Genomic DNA, 15,000 nt, shown 5'->3' with positions numbered 1-15,000 from the left:
TAGTTAGCTAGGGTCGTTAGTAAGTGTCTTTTTCTCCAGTCATTTGCAGAACCATACTTCTTTTTTTACAACTCTACTTTGACTGAAGGAAGCTCCTTTTTCCAACAGATGTTGATGATGGCGACACAGAGAGCATAAGAATGTGTATTTGACAGCTCAGTCAACTTGACTGGAGTTGCTGCCAAGCCAAGGAACTTTGACAGAGTGACGTTTCATAAACTTGAAGTCCAGTGTGGTCGACGGTGTTTTCTCTTCCTTCCCCTGATTCACTTGCAATCTCTAGGGATCCATTCTTCTATACTCAATGACCTTTACCATACATACACACACACATACACACATAGACACGTACACACACACACACACACATATATATATATATATATATATATATATATATATATATATATATATATTGTAATGAATTTCCGTTTTTCCTTGATGTTAACCTTTTTCTATTTTTAATTGACACTCGTGATCGAACAATTATTATATGCCTCAATGGTTACCGTAGGATAGATACAACCATTAGTACAATCAAAAGTATATTACTCCTTTCTCACTATAAAGAATAGCACAATATTACAATGCTTTAAATTAAGAAACAAGTATTCACCACCAAAGGTTAAGGAGCTCTCCACTTACCGAAGCATGGAAAGCTGTTAAGTCAGTTTTCCCAAGGATCAACAATAAAAATAACAAGTAATTTTACAATAATTCACTAGCGGTGCTAGGAAAACAAGGACTAAAATATAAGTCTGGAGACATAACCAAACAACAGATGGCGGTTGTGGAGGCTTAATATAAAGGTAACAATTAGAAATAAGTTAGGACATTACATTCCTCCCCTTTTAAGAGTAAAATTACTATCCAAGACTATTTCAAGAATATAAAAAAAAATTGAGATTTATACAATTCAAAATAATTTTTCTCAACTCCTCTGGAGCCGAGGTTGACGCGATAGGGCATCGGCGATGGTGTTCCGTGATCCAGAGATTTTCCTCACTTCGATGTTAAGTGAGGAGAGAATGTAGGACCATCTGAGAAGTTTCTGGTTGGTGAACTTCGCACGGTGGAGGAAACTCAGCGGCATGTGGTCAGAGTAGACAACAACATTGTCTAGGCCTTCCAGATACGGACGGAAATGTAGCACAGTGTTGATTATACTGAATAATTCTTTTTCTACTGTAGCCCATCTGAGTTGTGACCCTTTGAAGAATCCAGAATGATAGGCTATGGGCAAGAGTCTCTCCAACAGTGGCAAGGAAACAGCACCATCACTCGCAATTTCCTGTAGAAGAACACCACCAAAACCGATGTTGCTGGCATCTACCTGAAGGAAAAAAGGTTTGGTGAAGTCAGGAGCTTGTAGAAGTGGCTTGGAAACCATAAATAGTTTTAGCTGATCAAAGGCCCTGTTATGATTACATGTCCACTTAAAGGGTACTTTGGTTGAAGTTAGAGCAAAAAGTGGGGCAGTGATTGTTGAAAAATTAGGGCAAAATCGGGAATAGTATGATACCATGCCTAGAAATGTCTTAAGCTCTTTCCTATTCCTTGGTTTTGGATATTCCTGGATAGCACCAATGTTCACATCCTTAGGAACAATAGTGCCACTGCCTATGATGTGACCGAGATAAGTTACCTGACCTTTACCAAAGGAGCTCTTTGCAAGGTTGATGGTCAAGTTTGCCTCTCTTAATCTTTCGAAGAGGGAAGTTAGTATTCTCAGGTGTTCTTCCCAGGTAGTGGTTGCTACGACAATGTCATCCAGGTACACATGTACATGGGGGAGACCCCTGATGATGTCTTGCATAGTCCTCTGAAATGTAGCTGGGGCATTGGTTAGGCCAAATGGTAATACATTATATTCAAATAAACCAAAAGGAGTGATGAATGCTGAAGCTTTTTTGGCCCTTTCGGTTAGCTTAATCTGGTAGTAGCCTTTCAGTAGGTCTATTTGAGTTAAATATTTGGTATTACTGACAGAATCTATTATATCAGTTATTCTGGGCAACGGGTAAGAGTCTTTTACAGTCTTTAAATTAAGTTTTCTATAATCAGTACACAAACGGTAGGTATTGTTGGCTTTCCTTACCAGAATACATGGAGAAGCCCATGGGGATGTACTGGGCTTAGCGAGGTTATGTTCCAGCAGGTATTCCACTTCCTGTTTCAAGATAGGCAGATGGCGATGAGATACCCTGTAAAAAGATTGTCTGATGGGGTTTGTATTAGGTTCTAGTACTAAATCATGCTTTACTTTGGTGCAACTTCCAGGCCTATCTGAACAAATTGATGCATACTTGCTAATGAGTATACTCAAGTCTTTCTTTTGATTTGTTGAACAGTCTAGGAACCGTGGAAGGGACTTTAGAATTTCCGAATTGTTCATGTCCTTCCAAGACAAAGTCGACTTCACACTGAAATCAGTCTCGTCATCCTCGTGGCTCACGTCTGTACCAACCTTGGTAGGAGTCTGCATCTCATTCTGCATCTCATTCTGTGACCTGTGATTAAGAGGCGTTAGTGACAAACTCTGCTTGGCAGATTTAAAGTCATGAATTACATGATTAACTATACCTGTGGTAGATTCATGATAGGGTTTTATTAAGTTCACGTGTACAAGCTGAGTTGGCTTACGTCTGTCAGGAGTTGCAATAACATAGTTTGTTTTTGTGGTCCGCCTGATAATCTTATAAGGTCCCATGAATTTCTCTCTCAATGGAGAGCCAGGTACGCAGTGATATACCAGCACCTTATCTCCACACTTGAACTCTCTTACCTTTGCCTTCTTATCATATCTATCCTTCATAAGCTCTTGAGCATGCTGCAAGTTCTTTCGAGCGAAGGCATGGATGTGCAACAACTTCTCCTCCAAGGACTTCAAGTATTGGGGAAGGCTTATCTGATTTTCTTTCCTAGAACCTTTTAGTATCTGTTCTTTTATCATGCTGAGGTTTGACCTGGGTCTTCGTCCAAACATCATCTCGAATGGAGAAACTCCTGTAGACTCATTTGGCACGCTCCGAAGTATGTACAGAAGTAAGTCGATGTCTTCATCCCATTCCTTCTCAGTTTCCATTCCATATCGTCGTAGCAAGTTCTTTAGAGTCTGATGAACTCTCTCTAAGGCCCCATTGGATTGAGGATGATAGGCTGAAGAGAGAACATTAAAGATATTAAATTGATGGAGAGCACTCTGGAACAAAGTACTGGTAAAGTTGGTACCTCTATCACATTGAAGTTCCCTAGGAAAACCAAACAATGTAAAAACTTTTATCAGTTGTTGGATAATGTTTCTAGCAGAGATATTTTTAAGTGGAAATGCTAGAGGGAACCTAGTAGTGGGGCAAAGAACACTTAGTATATATTCATTACGCCGGCTAGTTTTTGGCAAAGGCCCAACACAATCTATAATTATTTTATCAAAAGGTGTACTAGGGACCACAATGGGCACTAGAGGGGCTGGTGGTATCTTTTCATTAGGTCTTCCGGTAACTTGGCACACATGACACCTCTCTACGAAACTCTTTACGTCCATCTTCATTCTGGGCCAGTAGAAATCTTCTAGGAGGCGCCTGTATGTCTTCGTGATGCCTAGATGACTCTCAGCAGAGTGGGCTAATTTCATGATTGAAGATCGGAGGCTGCCAGGTACAACCAGTTGATGACAGTCGCGCCACGAGTCTTTCTCAGTCAGTGTAGGAGACCTGTAATGACGCATGAGGATATTATTCTCTAGATAAAATAAGGGTAACTTATGGCTCTTATCCGAGGGATTTTCAACCTTATTGAAGCATCCCTTAAGGCTATCATCTGATCTCTGAAGATTGACGAATTCATCATGATGGAGACCAACCAAGTCTGGTAAGGAGTTTAAGGTGTCGTCATCAGTGGGAACTCCAATTGCAGCTTTAGTAGCAGCAGAACGAGTGGTGGCTTGGCAAGGTAGAACTTCCTGTTGGTTCTGCTCATTTTCTATAACACACCCTGGTTGAGAAATAATGAGATTAGGTAAGACAGTTCCTTCAGCTAAATCATTTCCTAACAGAATATCAGCTTTCTCACAAGGCAATTCTCTATCCAGTAAGGCTACTTCGGTTCTTCCAGTAAAGTAAGGGCAATCTATATGCATATTAACCAGAGGTAACACTAATTTACTGCATAGATCAGTGATGGTAACATATTTATTAGTAGGCTGAGTCAGAGGTTTCAATTTACCACTTACTATAGTTTGTGACGATCCTGTGTCCCTTAACAACTTTACAGGGTAATTATTGACAGTACCAGAGCAAAGGAAATCAGAGAAGTCATTTGTGACTTGAGAACAATGGAGAGCAATCCTTCTTTGGTTTTTGCTCTGAGTAGTCTCTGGTCTGTTCCCTGCTGTTTGCTGAGAAGGCTGCATAACCTTAGAAAATTGACATCGGGGGTTAGGACAGTCTTTAATGGCATGTCCCTTCTGTTTACAGAAGGAACAATAAATATTAATACTTGCCTGATCTGTAGAGTTATGTTTCTTTACCTTATGGATGAGGTGATATTCATCAGCAAGAAGAGCTGCCTTCTTCCCCTCCTTCTCCTGCCGTTCTCTGATGTACATAGAAATGTTGGAAGGAATTCTCCTCAAAAACTCCTCTAGTACCATTAAGTTCTGTAATTGTTCAAAGGTAGTTATGTTTTCAGATTCTAGCCATTTTCTAAATTGTTTTAATTTGACCTGAAACAATTCCAAATAAGTTTGGGTGGTTCCTTTGATGGAGTTCCTGAACATTTGCCTATACCCTTCAGCTGTAATGGTATAGGCATCAAGGACAGCTTTCTTTAGGACATAGTAATCTCGTTCCTCTAACATTTGCGAAGCTATATGAGCAGCCTTACCTTTCAGTGCACTCCGAATGAGTAGAACAAATTGTTCTTTTGGCCAATGCAAGGTTGTGGCTGTGTCCTCAAAAATACCAAAGAACACGTCTGGTTCTTTTTCATCAAACGGTGGTAGTAGTTTAAGAGCCTTAGTGAGGGAAAAACATTCGCCAAGCTCTCTCTCTTTGCCTTTCTCGTTCAACCTGATACTGGCCAGCTGTCTCTCCATTTGTATCTTTTCTTCTCTTTCCCGTCGTTCCAAGGCTATCATCCTTTCTTTCTGCTCGTATTCAGCTTGATGAGTTGCCTTTTTCTCTCTCTCCAATTCAAGCTGCAACTTGAGCTTCACCAATTCTGGATCCTCTATAGCCTTAGCTTCACCTCTCCCTAACGTAAGGGGCCGAAGGGGAGCAGTTTCTTCTGATGAAACGGAAGCTTTGGCTACCAGGAAATCCAAAACTCTACCCAGAAGTTCTGCTTTCACCATGGAGGGCAATACAGGAATCCCTGCTTGTTCAGCAATCTTTCGCAAGTCATTTTTCTTGGCATCTCTCAACGATAAAAGGTGCCCCCGAGGGTCCTCAAAAAACTTCCCTGCATTGAAAGACATGGTGGATCATAAAAAGCACTTTTGATCCACTACGAGCACTTTGTCACTGTCACCGAATCACTATCGCTAAAACACTGAATCACCAATGGCTAAACGCAGAATTATTAAATTAATATCCCTTCAAGGTCTATTCACCGAATCACTTAAGTACTAGGGCAATAAATCACCAAATCAATAACACGTCACTAAATCACCGAATCAATAACACGTCACTAAATCACCGAATCAATAACACGTCGTTAAATCACCGAAACAATAACACGTCGTTAAATCACCGAAACAATAACACGTCGTTAAATCACCGAAACAATAACACGTCACTAAATCACCGAAACAATAACACTTCACTAAATCACCGAATCAAAAACACTTCACTAAATCACCGAATCAAAAACATGACGTCACTAAATCACCGAATCAATAACACCATGTCAATAAATCACTAACACTTACTGTCACGGGTATGAATATATTACCACTTTAAAGAAATATACACTAATAGTCAAAACTGCCACTTAACGTTACCTTAACGAAATCATAAACAACATAAGTCACTAAGTTTTTCGAAACTATGAGTAACAACGCACGATGCACTAGTTAACGTCACTTTTCACAAAAATTCACTTAAATATACAAGAACCACTTAACACACACTGGAGGTTGCACAACGTCACTTTCACTAAACTATCACTTTGCTATGTAAAATATACTTTGCTATGTAAAATACACTAAGGAACGCACACTGAGGTTATACAAAATCAATTTCACGAAACTCACTTAAAGCACTAGGAAAACGCGTTCCTGGGTTCTCGTATTCTGTAAAAGAGGGACAGTAGTCCCTGAGGGAAATTAATCCCTGAATGATGAGAGGGGATGGTTACCCTAAGTGTTCCAATATGACTGGGGTGACATAAGAACGCAATAGCGACAGTCGGCAATGTCAAGGCAACAGAACGGCGACTAAGTACCGATTCCTTGCACTGCACTTCCTCCAAACAATCGGCAAGAGGGGATGGGTACCCTATGAAGGAAATTAATCCCGAAGCATTCTAATACGTCTGGGGTGACTAAGGAACGCAAAAAAAGCGATAGTCGGCAACGTCAAGGCAACAGAACGGAGACTAAGTACCGATTCCTTGCGCTGCACTTCCTCCAAACTATCAATAATACTTGCGATGACGTATACAATACGACACCTTGATCGTAGAAGGGAGAGCTCAACAACGGTGGAGGTATATCTATTGATTGTACACTAACGGAAATTCACTAAATTCGATCACTATACTAACGAGCTTAAATCACTTCACTTCATTTCACTTCATTTCACTTCATATCCCGGTCAGGCCCCCACTGTAATGAATTTCCGTTTTTCCTTGATGTTAACCTTTTTCTATTTTTAATTGACACTCGTGATCGAACAATTATTATATGCCTCAATGGTTACCGTAGGATAGATACAACCATTAGTACAATCAAAAGTATATTACTCCTTTCTCACTATAAAGAATAGCACAATATTACAATGCTTTAAATTAAGAAACAAGTATTCACCACCAAAGGTTAAGGAGCTCTCCACTTACCGAAGCATGGAAAGCTGTTAAGTCAGTTTTCCCAAGGATCAACAATAAAAATAACAAGTAATTTTACAATAATTCACTAGCGGTGCTAGGAAAACAAGGACTAAAATATAAGTCTGGAGACATAACCAAACAACAGATGGCGGTTGTGGAGGCTTAATATAAAGGTAACAATTAGAAATATGTTAGGACATTACAATATATATATATATATATATATATATATATATATATATATATATATATATATATATATATATATATATATATATATATACAGTATATATATATTTATATATATATATATATATATATATATATATATATATATGTGTGTATATATATATATATATATATATATATATATATATATATATATATATATATATATATATATATATATATATATAACACATATATATGTATATATATATATATATATATATATATATATATATATATATATATATATATATATATATATATATATATATAGATAGATAGATAGATAGATAGATAGACGGATAGATAGACGGATAGATATAAATATAAGTATAGAAATATATTTGAATAAATACAGATATATATAAGTCTAGCTGCTTAACAGAAATGTATTTGCAACAAATCTAAACTACTGATGTTTCACCGATTCACCTACCAGTCTATGACGATCATTTTGCATTATGGTTACAACTGAAACAAAAACTAGACTACTGATGAAGAAGAAGATAAGGCTGTTATATAATTAGCTGCGTACCAAGTACTACGTACTGGATGGTTCTGTCTGGGGAGATCTAAAAGCAAACGATGGCCAGAAGTATGACAAATCCTTTGCAACATAAACAGAGAATCTACCAAACAATGGTACTAGAGATTAATATCAGATCAAAAGTAAAGAATCTAATACACCGTACGTTGTTGTCCAAAAAAACTGAGATGAAATTCAGCAGCTGGAGACCAAAGACCAGAGAGGAGAAAAATACTAAAAAAAGAAAGAAAGGTAGAACGAAAGAATTAAAAACAATCCTTAAGGAGAGATTGATCTCTAAAATTTTTAAGACTCAATTTGCGGATTTTATGTGGAATAGAAGATAATATAGACAAGATGTGTTTCTCAAGATCAAATTTGCACTAAAGAATCACACTTATAATTGGAAATGAGAGTTGGGCAGTTTCGTGGATAACAGCTTATGAAATATGTAAAGAACACTAATCTCCATGTCTCAACCATTTGTAGAACAAGTATGGTATAAAAGAATATGAATTCATTTAGGCAATTTGTTAAATTCAAAGAATCCACCATATTTGATAAATTATTTTATTAAATTCACTTTCTTACACTCGAGTTATCAGACAACACGAAGGAACTATTATCAACTCGATTGTGTTATCTGTCAAGGGCTCCACTTCATTTATCATCGTCCTCTTCATCTTCAAAATTGGCCTCTGGTCCTTCTGGCAGGGCATTGCTCTCGACGACTCTGTATCCCAAGTGGTCAGCCACGTACTTGACGACATACTCGTTGCCGTCGGGTGCTACCCAGGAGTACTCGCCCTCGACGGCCCGTCCGGCTTGGCCCTCCTGCTCGTGCTCCATGTGGTCCGTCTCGAAATCGATGATGTCTGAGGGATAAGCTGCTGCAAGGGCAAACAGACCCAGAGCGATGATGAACTGAAAAAAAAAATGGTAATGAATACAGTGGTGGTGCAGACTTAGAATAAATACTATCAGAAGAATGAGTTTCTAAGTCCTATAGATAGGACATAAAATTCGTACTTGGTAGAATCAATGTTCGCAGAAGAGATACAGCAAAGGGAATATTATATCAATATAAATCATTATATTTTGTAATGATTTGTGAAATTAATTTTTCATATTTTCCAAATGAGGCATTACAGGATTGTCCAATCGATAGACTTACCAAAACCTTCATGGCTGCGTAGGTAGACGATAGCGAGAGTGATATCTGATCCAAGATGTCTCCAACTTTATATAGTTGAGCATAACCTTGTCACTTATTCCTACGTCTTCTTTTTATTCTATTTCTTCTACTTTTTAGACGCCCTGTAATTCGTACAATTGTATATTGCAATAACGGTGCGGAAAATTACAGAAAAGAATAGCCTTTTTATCTCTTTCACATAATACATCCTTGTAATTGTTATTACAGAAACCTGAAATCCTACCTGATTTTTTTATTCCGTTTCCCTGTAATCTCTTAGATTCACCTTTTCCTTCCTTTATTTTATCATGAATTTTGAGACTTTAAATTTTATCATGATTCTAATATTTTTCGAATTATAAACAATGTAGTTCACTGATATCTTAGTTGGTTGAATTAGCGTTTTCGAAAATAAGATGTATTGAACTTTTCAAACGCATTACAATCTTGTTATCTTCACGCTAAACTAATGAGGCTTATTTTACATTTACTCTTGAGATATAAAGTCATACACTGATTCGTTGAGGTTTTCACCATAGACATCTTTATAACCAGATATAAAGAATCATATAGCAATAAAAGTAATTAAATATATAATTAATCGAAAATTTAGATTTGATCACTGGTATCATTAAGGTCTATTTTTCTTCTTAGGAAATTTAAATATCGTTTCATCATTATGTGGAAATATTAACTAAACTTAATATCCGTAACTGCATTATTAATTGCCTCGTGTATTTTTCAGAAAAGTCCACCTGAAAACGAAGATAATTCATGTATTTTCGTAGATTTGGCAATTCTGTACGCTTTATGTGAAAAATCATGTTGCCCACAGCAATTGGTAGTAATATTCTATTCTTGCATAAGTTATATACGTCCATAAGGGTTTTTAGCAACCCTTCCAAACCTAAGCTATTTCATTTAATAACGTTTTGCAGTAATAAGTGTGGCCTAACTTTTGTTTAGGTTCTCTGTTTTTTAGATATTTGGATTGCCTTCTCTTATATTTCTCCGAGAGGAACCGTGAGAACAGTAAAGGATACATGAGCAGATCACTTGCAGAAAGAAAGCCAGTGTCCTGCCTTTAGTTGAAGTGTCTTTACTTGAGGGTACTAAACCTTGCATGGACATTGGCTCCACCACGTTGGCCAATTCTAATCCGATATTTTGTCTTCTATCTTCTATTCTATGGGCTGCATTCGTATTTTCTCTATATATATATTGTCGGGTACATATTAATTTTATTATCATTATCATTATTGTGACGTATGTTTTCAAGTATGATGAAACCTTTTTATAATTTTAAAATCTTTTTCTCTTTGGAAATATTGAGCAAGATCCAGGAACAGAGCGTCCAAGACTGCATCAGTTTCGTTTAGTGTATTGCAATATTCTCGAACTACATAACAATGTTAGAGACATTGCAATGGTCACAGACAGTGTGATATTCTATTATCTTTCGAAGCTTTATTTTTCAAAAGAGGAAGAGCTACTGATTCCAGGTTCTAAGTTGCTAATAATTTAGAAACTGGATGAGATTATTGCTTTGAATGTGGATAATATGATATGAAAATCATAGATCTTGCTGGCTGGCATTACCACTTTTATTTACGTTCGATATAGTGGAATCCATACTTGTAGGATTCTGTTTTTGGTTGTCTTCTTATCACTGTGGTTAAGCTTCAAAAAGATGATAATAGGCCTCTTTTGTGCTTGTTTGTGATTTTTATGCTGACCATGAGTTGTGGTTACATTTTGTTTCCCCTAAGATCACCATTGTTTAAGAGTTTTTCACTTTATTTCTGATTCAGGCTGTTAGAAAACCTTAATTTATGCTACTCGCTAGTCCTGTAATTATCTTGACTTAGTATATATTGATTTCCCTGGTGTTATAACAAGCAAGGTTGATCTTCCTGTTGGATTGTCTTATCATGCCTTCGTTTTCTTAGCTATTAACACTGAGCTGCCTGTCCTTGATGTGTCATATTCTTGTAAGATATATATAAAATCTCAATCAGACTGGAATGACATTTTGATATATATTTTGCATTTTAATTGGTCATAATTAATCTCTAGATCAAAAGTCAAGAATCTAATAGATCGTAAGTTTTTTTTTTCCACCAAATTAAGATAAAAGTCAGCAGCTGAAGACCAGATGGGAGTACAAGGCTCAAAATGAAAGAACTATTCAGCTCTTCTAGAAGGACACTCCAAAATCAAACCAGTGTTCTCTAGTCTTGGGTAGTGCCATAGCCTCTGTTCCACTGTCTTGGGTTAGAGTTCTCTTGCTTGAGGGTACACTCGGGCACGCTATTCTATCTAATTTCTCTCTCTTATTTTTTTTAAAGTTTTTATAGTTTATATAGGAAATATTTATTTTAATGTTATTGCTATTCTTAAAATATTTTATTTTTCCTTTTTTCCTTTCCTCACTGAGCTATTTTCCCTGTTGGGGTCCCTGGGCTTATAGCATTCTGCTTTTCCAACTAGGGTTGTAGCTTAATAATAATAATAATAATAATAATAATAATAATAATAATAATAATAATAATAATAACTAAAGAATGTAAACATTCTCTAATGATAGATTGATCTCTAAAAATCTTAAAAGACTTTCCCAATATTACAGTTTCAAGTACAATTGAAGAAGAAATAGACAAGATTTGTTTCTCAAAAGCCAAATTTGCATTCAAGAATTACACTCAAAATTTTAAATGAATTTTAAACAGTGTCATGGATAACATTGAACTACCTTATGAAATAAGGAAAAATCTCTAATCTCCATGTGCCAACCCCTTGTAGATCAAGTATGGTATTGGTATAAAAAATATTAATCTAATCAGGTCATTTGGTACATAAAAAATACACCATATTTATTGAATTATTTTATTAATTTAAATTTCTTGCACTAGAATTGCCAGACAACACGAAGGAACTCTTATCAACTTCATTGTCTTTAACTGTCAAGGGCTCCACTTTCATTTGTCATCGTCCTCTTCATCTTCAAAATCGGCCTCTGGTCCTTCTGGCAGGGCATTGCTATCGACGACTCTGTATCCCAAGTGGTCAGCCACGTACTTGACGACGTACTCGTTGCCGTCGGGCGCTACCCAGGAGTACTCGCCCTCGACGGCCCTTCCGGCTTGGCCCTCCTGCTCGTGCTCCATGTGGTCCGTCTCGAAGTCGATGATGTCTGAAGGATAAGCGGCTGCAAGGGCAAACATACCCAGGGCGACGATAAACTAAAAAAGAAGAAGAAAAAAAAAAACAATAAATACAGTCTTATCGCATGTTCTTAAAAAATACTATCTGAATGGTGAATTTCTAAATTCCTACAGATCGGACATAAAATTCATACTTGGTAAAATAATATTTGTAGAGAAGATACAGCAAAAGGAATATCATATCATTAAGATTATAATTTTTTATAATAATTTATCAAATTAAGTTTTTCATACTTTCTAAATGAGGTATTTCTTTAAATACCGTCAAAATCCTAGACTTACCAAAACCTTCATGGCTGAGTAGGGAGACGATAACAAGAATGATATCTGATCCAAGCTGTCCGACTTTATATAGCTGATCATGACCTTGCCAGTGTTTCCTTCGTCTTCTTCTTATTCAATTTCTTCTACTTTGTAGACGCCCTGGAATTCGCACAGTTGTATATTGCAATAACGGTGCGGAGAATTACAGCCAGGATTTTTTTTATCTCTCTTTCACGTGTAACATCCTTGTAATTGTTATTACAGAAACTTGAAATCCTACCTGATTTTTTTCCCGTTTTCCAGTAATGTCTTCAATTATTCTTGTTTTTTTTTTCTTGTTTTTTTTTTCTTTTTATATTCCTTTATGCATCCTAAGATTTTCCCTTCTCTTATGGATCTGAAATATTTTTTTCGAATCATATCTTTACCAATGATATCTAAGTTGTTTAATTAATCTTTTCGAAAAAAAGATGTTTTGAACATGACAAAATATTTTTTTTACACTAAAGAAATGAACCCTATTTTATATTCATATATAAATGATTAACAAAAGATTTATATTTTATCAATGGTCCCATGGAGCTTCATTGTTCATCTTGGAAAATTGATTGATATATCTTCATTGGTATATGGGAGTAATGGCTGAACTTAATATCTCAAACTACATCTTAATTTGTTGGACAAGAACTTACGGTCTACTAGATTTCACATTCCTTATCTAAATATTAATCTCTGGCACTGTCGTTTATTTAGTTCATTATGCATATTGCATAAGATTTTTTCATAATTCTGACCATGCTTTACATTTAGATCCTCTCGAACAGTACCATCTTCTTCGTACTACTAGGTATGCAGTTAATTCTAATAGCCATGACTTCCCCATCATCGGGTGTAATACTACAGTGTTCTAGAAGCTTTATTCCAGCTGTGACCAAGTCGTGGAGTGATCTTCCTAATCGGGTAGTTGAATCGGTAGAACTTTTAAATTTCAAACTTGCAGCAAATGTTTTTATGTTGGACAGGGTGACATAAGTCTCTCTTTATAGGTTATATATGAAAAATATGTTTCAAATGCTGTTACCGTTCTTAAAATATCCTATATTAACTATTCATTATTTTTCTTATAGTTTACTTGAGTCTTTATCTCTTTTCCTCAGTGGATTATTTTTCCCTGTTGAACCCCTTGGGTTAATAGCATCCTGCTTTACCAACTAGGGTTATTCGTTAATAATGATAATAATAATAATAATAATAATAATAATAATAATAATAATAATAATAATAATAATAATAATAATAATAGTTCGTGTATTTTTCACAAACGATCATTTGTGTATTTTCATAGACCTGGTAATATTTATGCCTTATATCTTGTTGTTTTTCATACATATTCATAATGTTTTTCGCATAACCCTTTCAAACTTTAGCTATTTCGTTTAACAATGTTTTGCAATAATTCGTGCAGACTAAATTTGGTTCAGGTTCTTCTCTGCTTAATACATTATTTAATCGTCTTTTCTTAAATTTCTTCCAGAGGTACCGTGAGCACAGTAAAGGTCACATGATTAGGACTACTTGCAGGAAGACAGCTAATGTCTTTGCTTCAGTTGAAATGGTATGTTGGTTCCCCTATTTTGATCAATTTGATCTAATATTTGTCTTTTAGTCAATGGGTTGTACTCGTATTTTCTATGTATACTGTTGAGTATATACAGTATATATTTTTTATGATTACTGTTATATTTGTTTTCTATTATGATGAGACCTTTTTACTGTTTTCTAATCTTATTGTGTTTGGAGATATTGAGCAAGATCCTGGACTAGTCCATGCCAGACTGCGGCAGTGTCTTGCCATATTCGTGGACTTCTTCTTTGTCTGCATCCCCTCCCACTTTTCAGACAAAGAAGAAGAAGAAGTCCACGAATATGGCAAGACACTGCCGCAGTCTGGCATGGGCTGGTCCAGGATCTTACTCAATATCTCCAAACACAATAGTCCACGAATATCTTGTAATATTCGTGGACTACATGGCAATATTAGAGAACTTTGAATTGTCCCTACCCAGTGTGATATTCTATTATATTCAGAAGCGTTAGTTTTTATAATGAGACACTCATCTGAGTTGCTGATTCCAAGTTGTAAATAGCTAATCATTTAAAAAAATTATGCCATTCCTAAGCCAATGTGGGTGGCTTCTCATAAGTCGTACTATGAATATGGAGAACATGAGATGAAAGACATGGCAGTTTGTGACTGACATAATCATTTTAATTTATGATCCATCTATCGGAATGTACAATAAAGATGATAAAAAGGTCTCTTTTCTGCTTGTTAGTGATTTTATTGTTCACTATGAGGAGTGGTTAAGTTTTGTTTCCCCTTATTATTTCCCCTACTGATTGCTATGTCTTAAGATCTTTTAACTTTGCTTCTGAATCAGGCTGTTAGTAAATCTTAAGTAATGGTACAGTACTTATACTTACTTGAACCTATAGTATACTTCATTCCTTGGTGT

The 15,000-nt window shown here is 36.0% G+C and overlaps 3 protein-coding genes across 4 annotated transcripts; all 3 read right to left on the bottom strand.

The window, feature by feature from the left end:
- Positions 1-447: 447 nt before the first annotated feature.
- LOC137627735 (uncharacterized) lies at positions 448-7,243 on the bottom strand. Of its 2 annotated transcripts, none has more exons than XM_068359011.1 (2): positions 2,099-7,243; positions 448-1,333 (listed from the first exon to the last, which is right to left on the bottom strand). In XM_068359011.1, the coding sequence occupies exons 1-2, from the start codon at positions 5,474-5,476 to the stop codon at positions 932-934; spliced, it is 3,780 nt and encodes a 1,259-aa protein (XP_068215112.1). In that variant the 5' UTR covers positions 5,477-7,243; the 3' UTR covers positions 448-931. The 2 variants fall into 2 exon arrangements, with proteins under 2 accessions (XP_068215112.1, XP_068215111.1); XM_068359010.1 differs by having other exon boundaries at positions 449-1,333; positions 1,646-7,243.
- A 1,218-nt stretch (positions 7,244-8,461) lies between these two features.
- Positions 8,462-8,987, bottom strand: LOC137627290 (cuticle protein CP575-like). The gene is made up of 2 exons (XM_068358372.1): positions 8,976-8,987; positions 8,462-8,725 (listed from the first exon to the last, which is right to left on the bottom strand). Exons 1-2 carry the CDS (start codon positions 8,985-8,987, stop codon positions 8,462-8,464), a joined length of 276 nt encoding a protein of 91 aa, XP_068214473.1.
- Positions 8,988-11,906: 2,919 nt separating this feature from the next.
- On the bottom strand, positions 11,907-12,536 carry LOC137627461 (cuticle protein CP575-like). The gene is made up of 2 exons (XM_068358547.1): positions 12,503-12,536; positions 11,907-12,238 (listed from the first exon to the last, which is right to left on the bottom strand). Exons 1-2 carry the CDS (start codon positions 12,512-12,514, stop codon positions 11,975-11,977), a joined length of 276 nt encoding a protein of 91 aa, XP_068214648.1. The 5' UTR covers positions 12,515-12,536; the 3' UTR covers positions 11,907-11,974.
- Positions 12,537-15,000: the final 2,464 nt, after the last annotated feature.

The sequence above is a fragment of the Palaemon carinicauda genome, chromosome 35 (assembly GCF_036898095.1).
Source record: "Palaemon carinicauda isolate YSFRI2023 chromosome 35, ASM3689809v2, whole genome shotgun sequence".
In the NCBI taxonomy this organism is placed as follows: Eukaryota; Metazoa; Arthropoda; class Malacostraca; order Decapoda; family Palaemonidae; genus Palaemon; species Palaemon carinicauda.
This window is presented reverse-complemented; position numbering and strand designations above follow the sequence as displayed.

What these genes read in the sequence shown, in the direction of transcription:
- LOC137627735 (XM_068359010.1), bottom strand. Translation starts at nt 5,476, where the DNA reads ATGTCTTTCAATGCAGGGAAGTTTTTTGAGGACCCTCGGGGGCACCTT. An exon ending in GCTCCTTTGGTAAAGGTCAG is followed by an intron (nt 1,334 to 1,645) that starts GTAACTTATCTC and finishes TTTTTCCTTCAG; the next exon opens with GTAGATGCCAGCAACATCGG.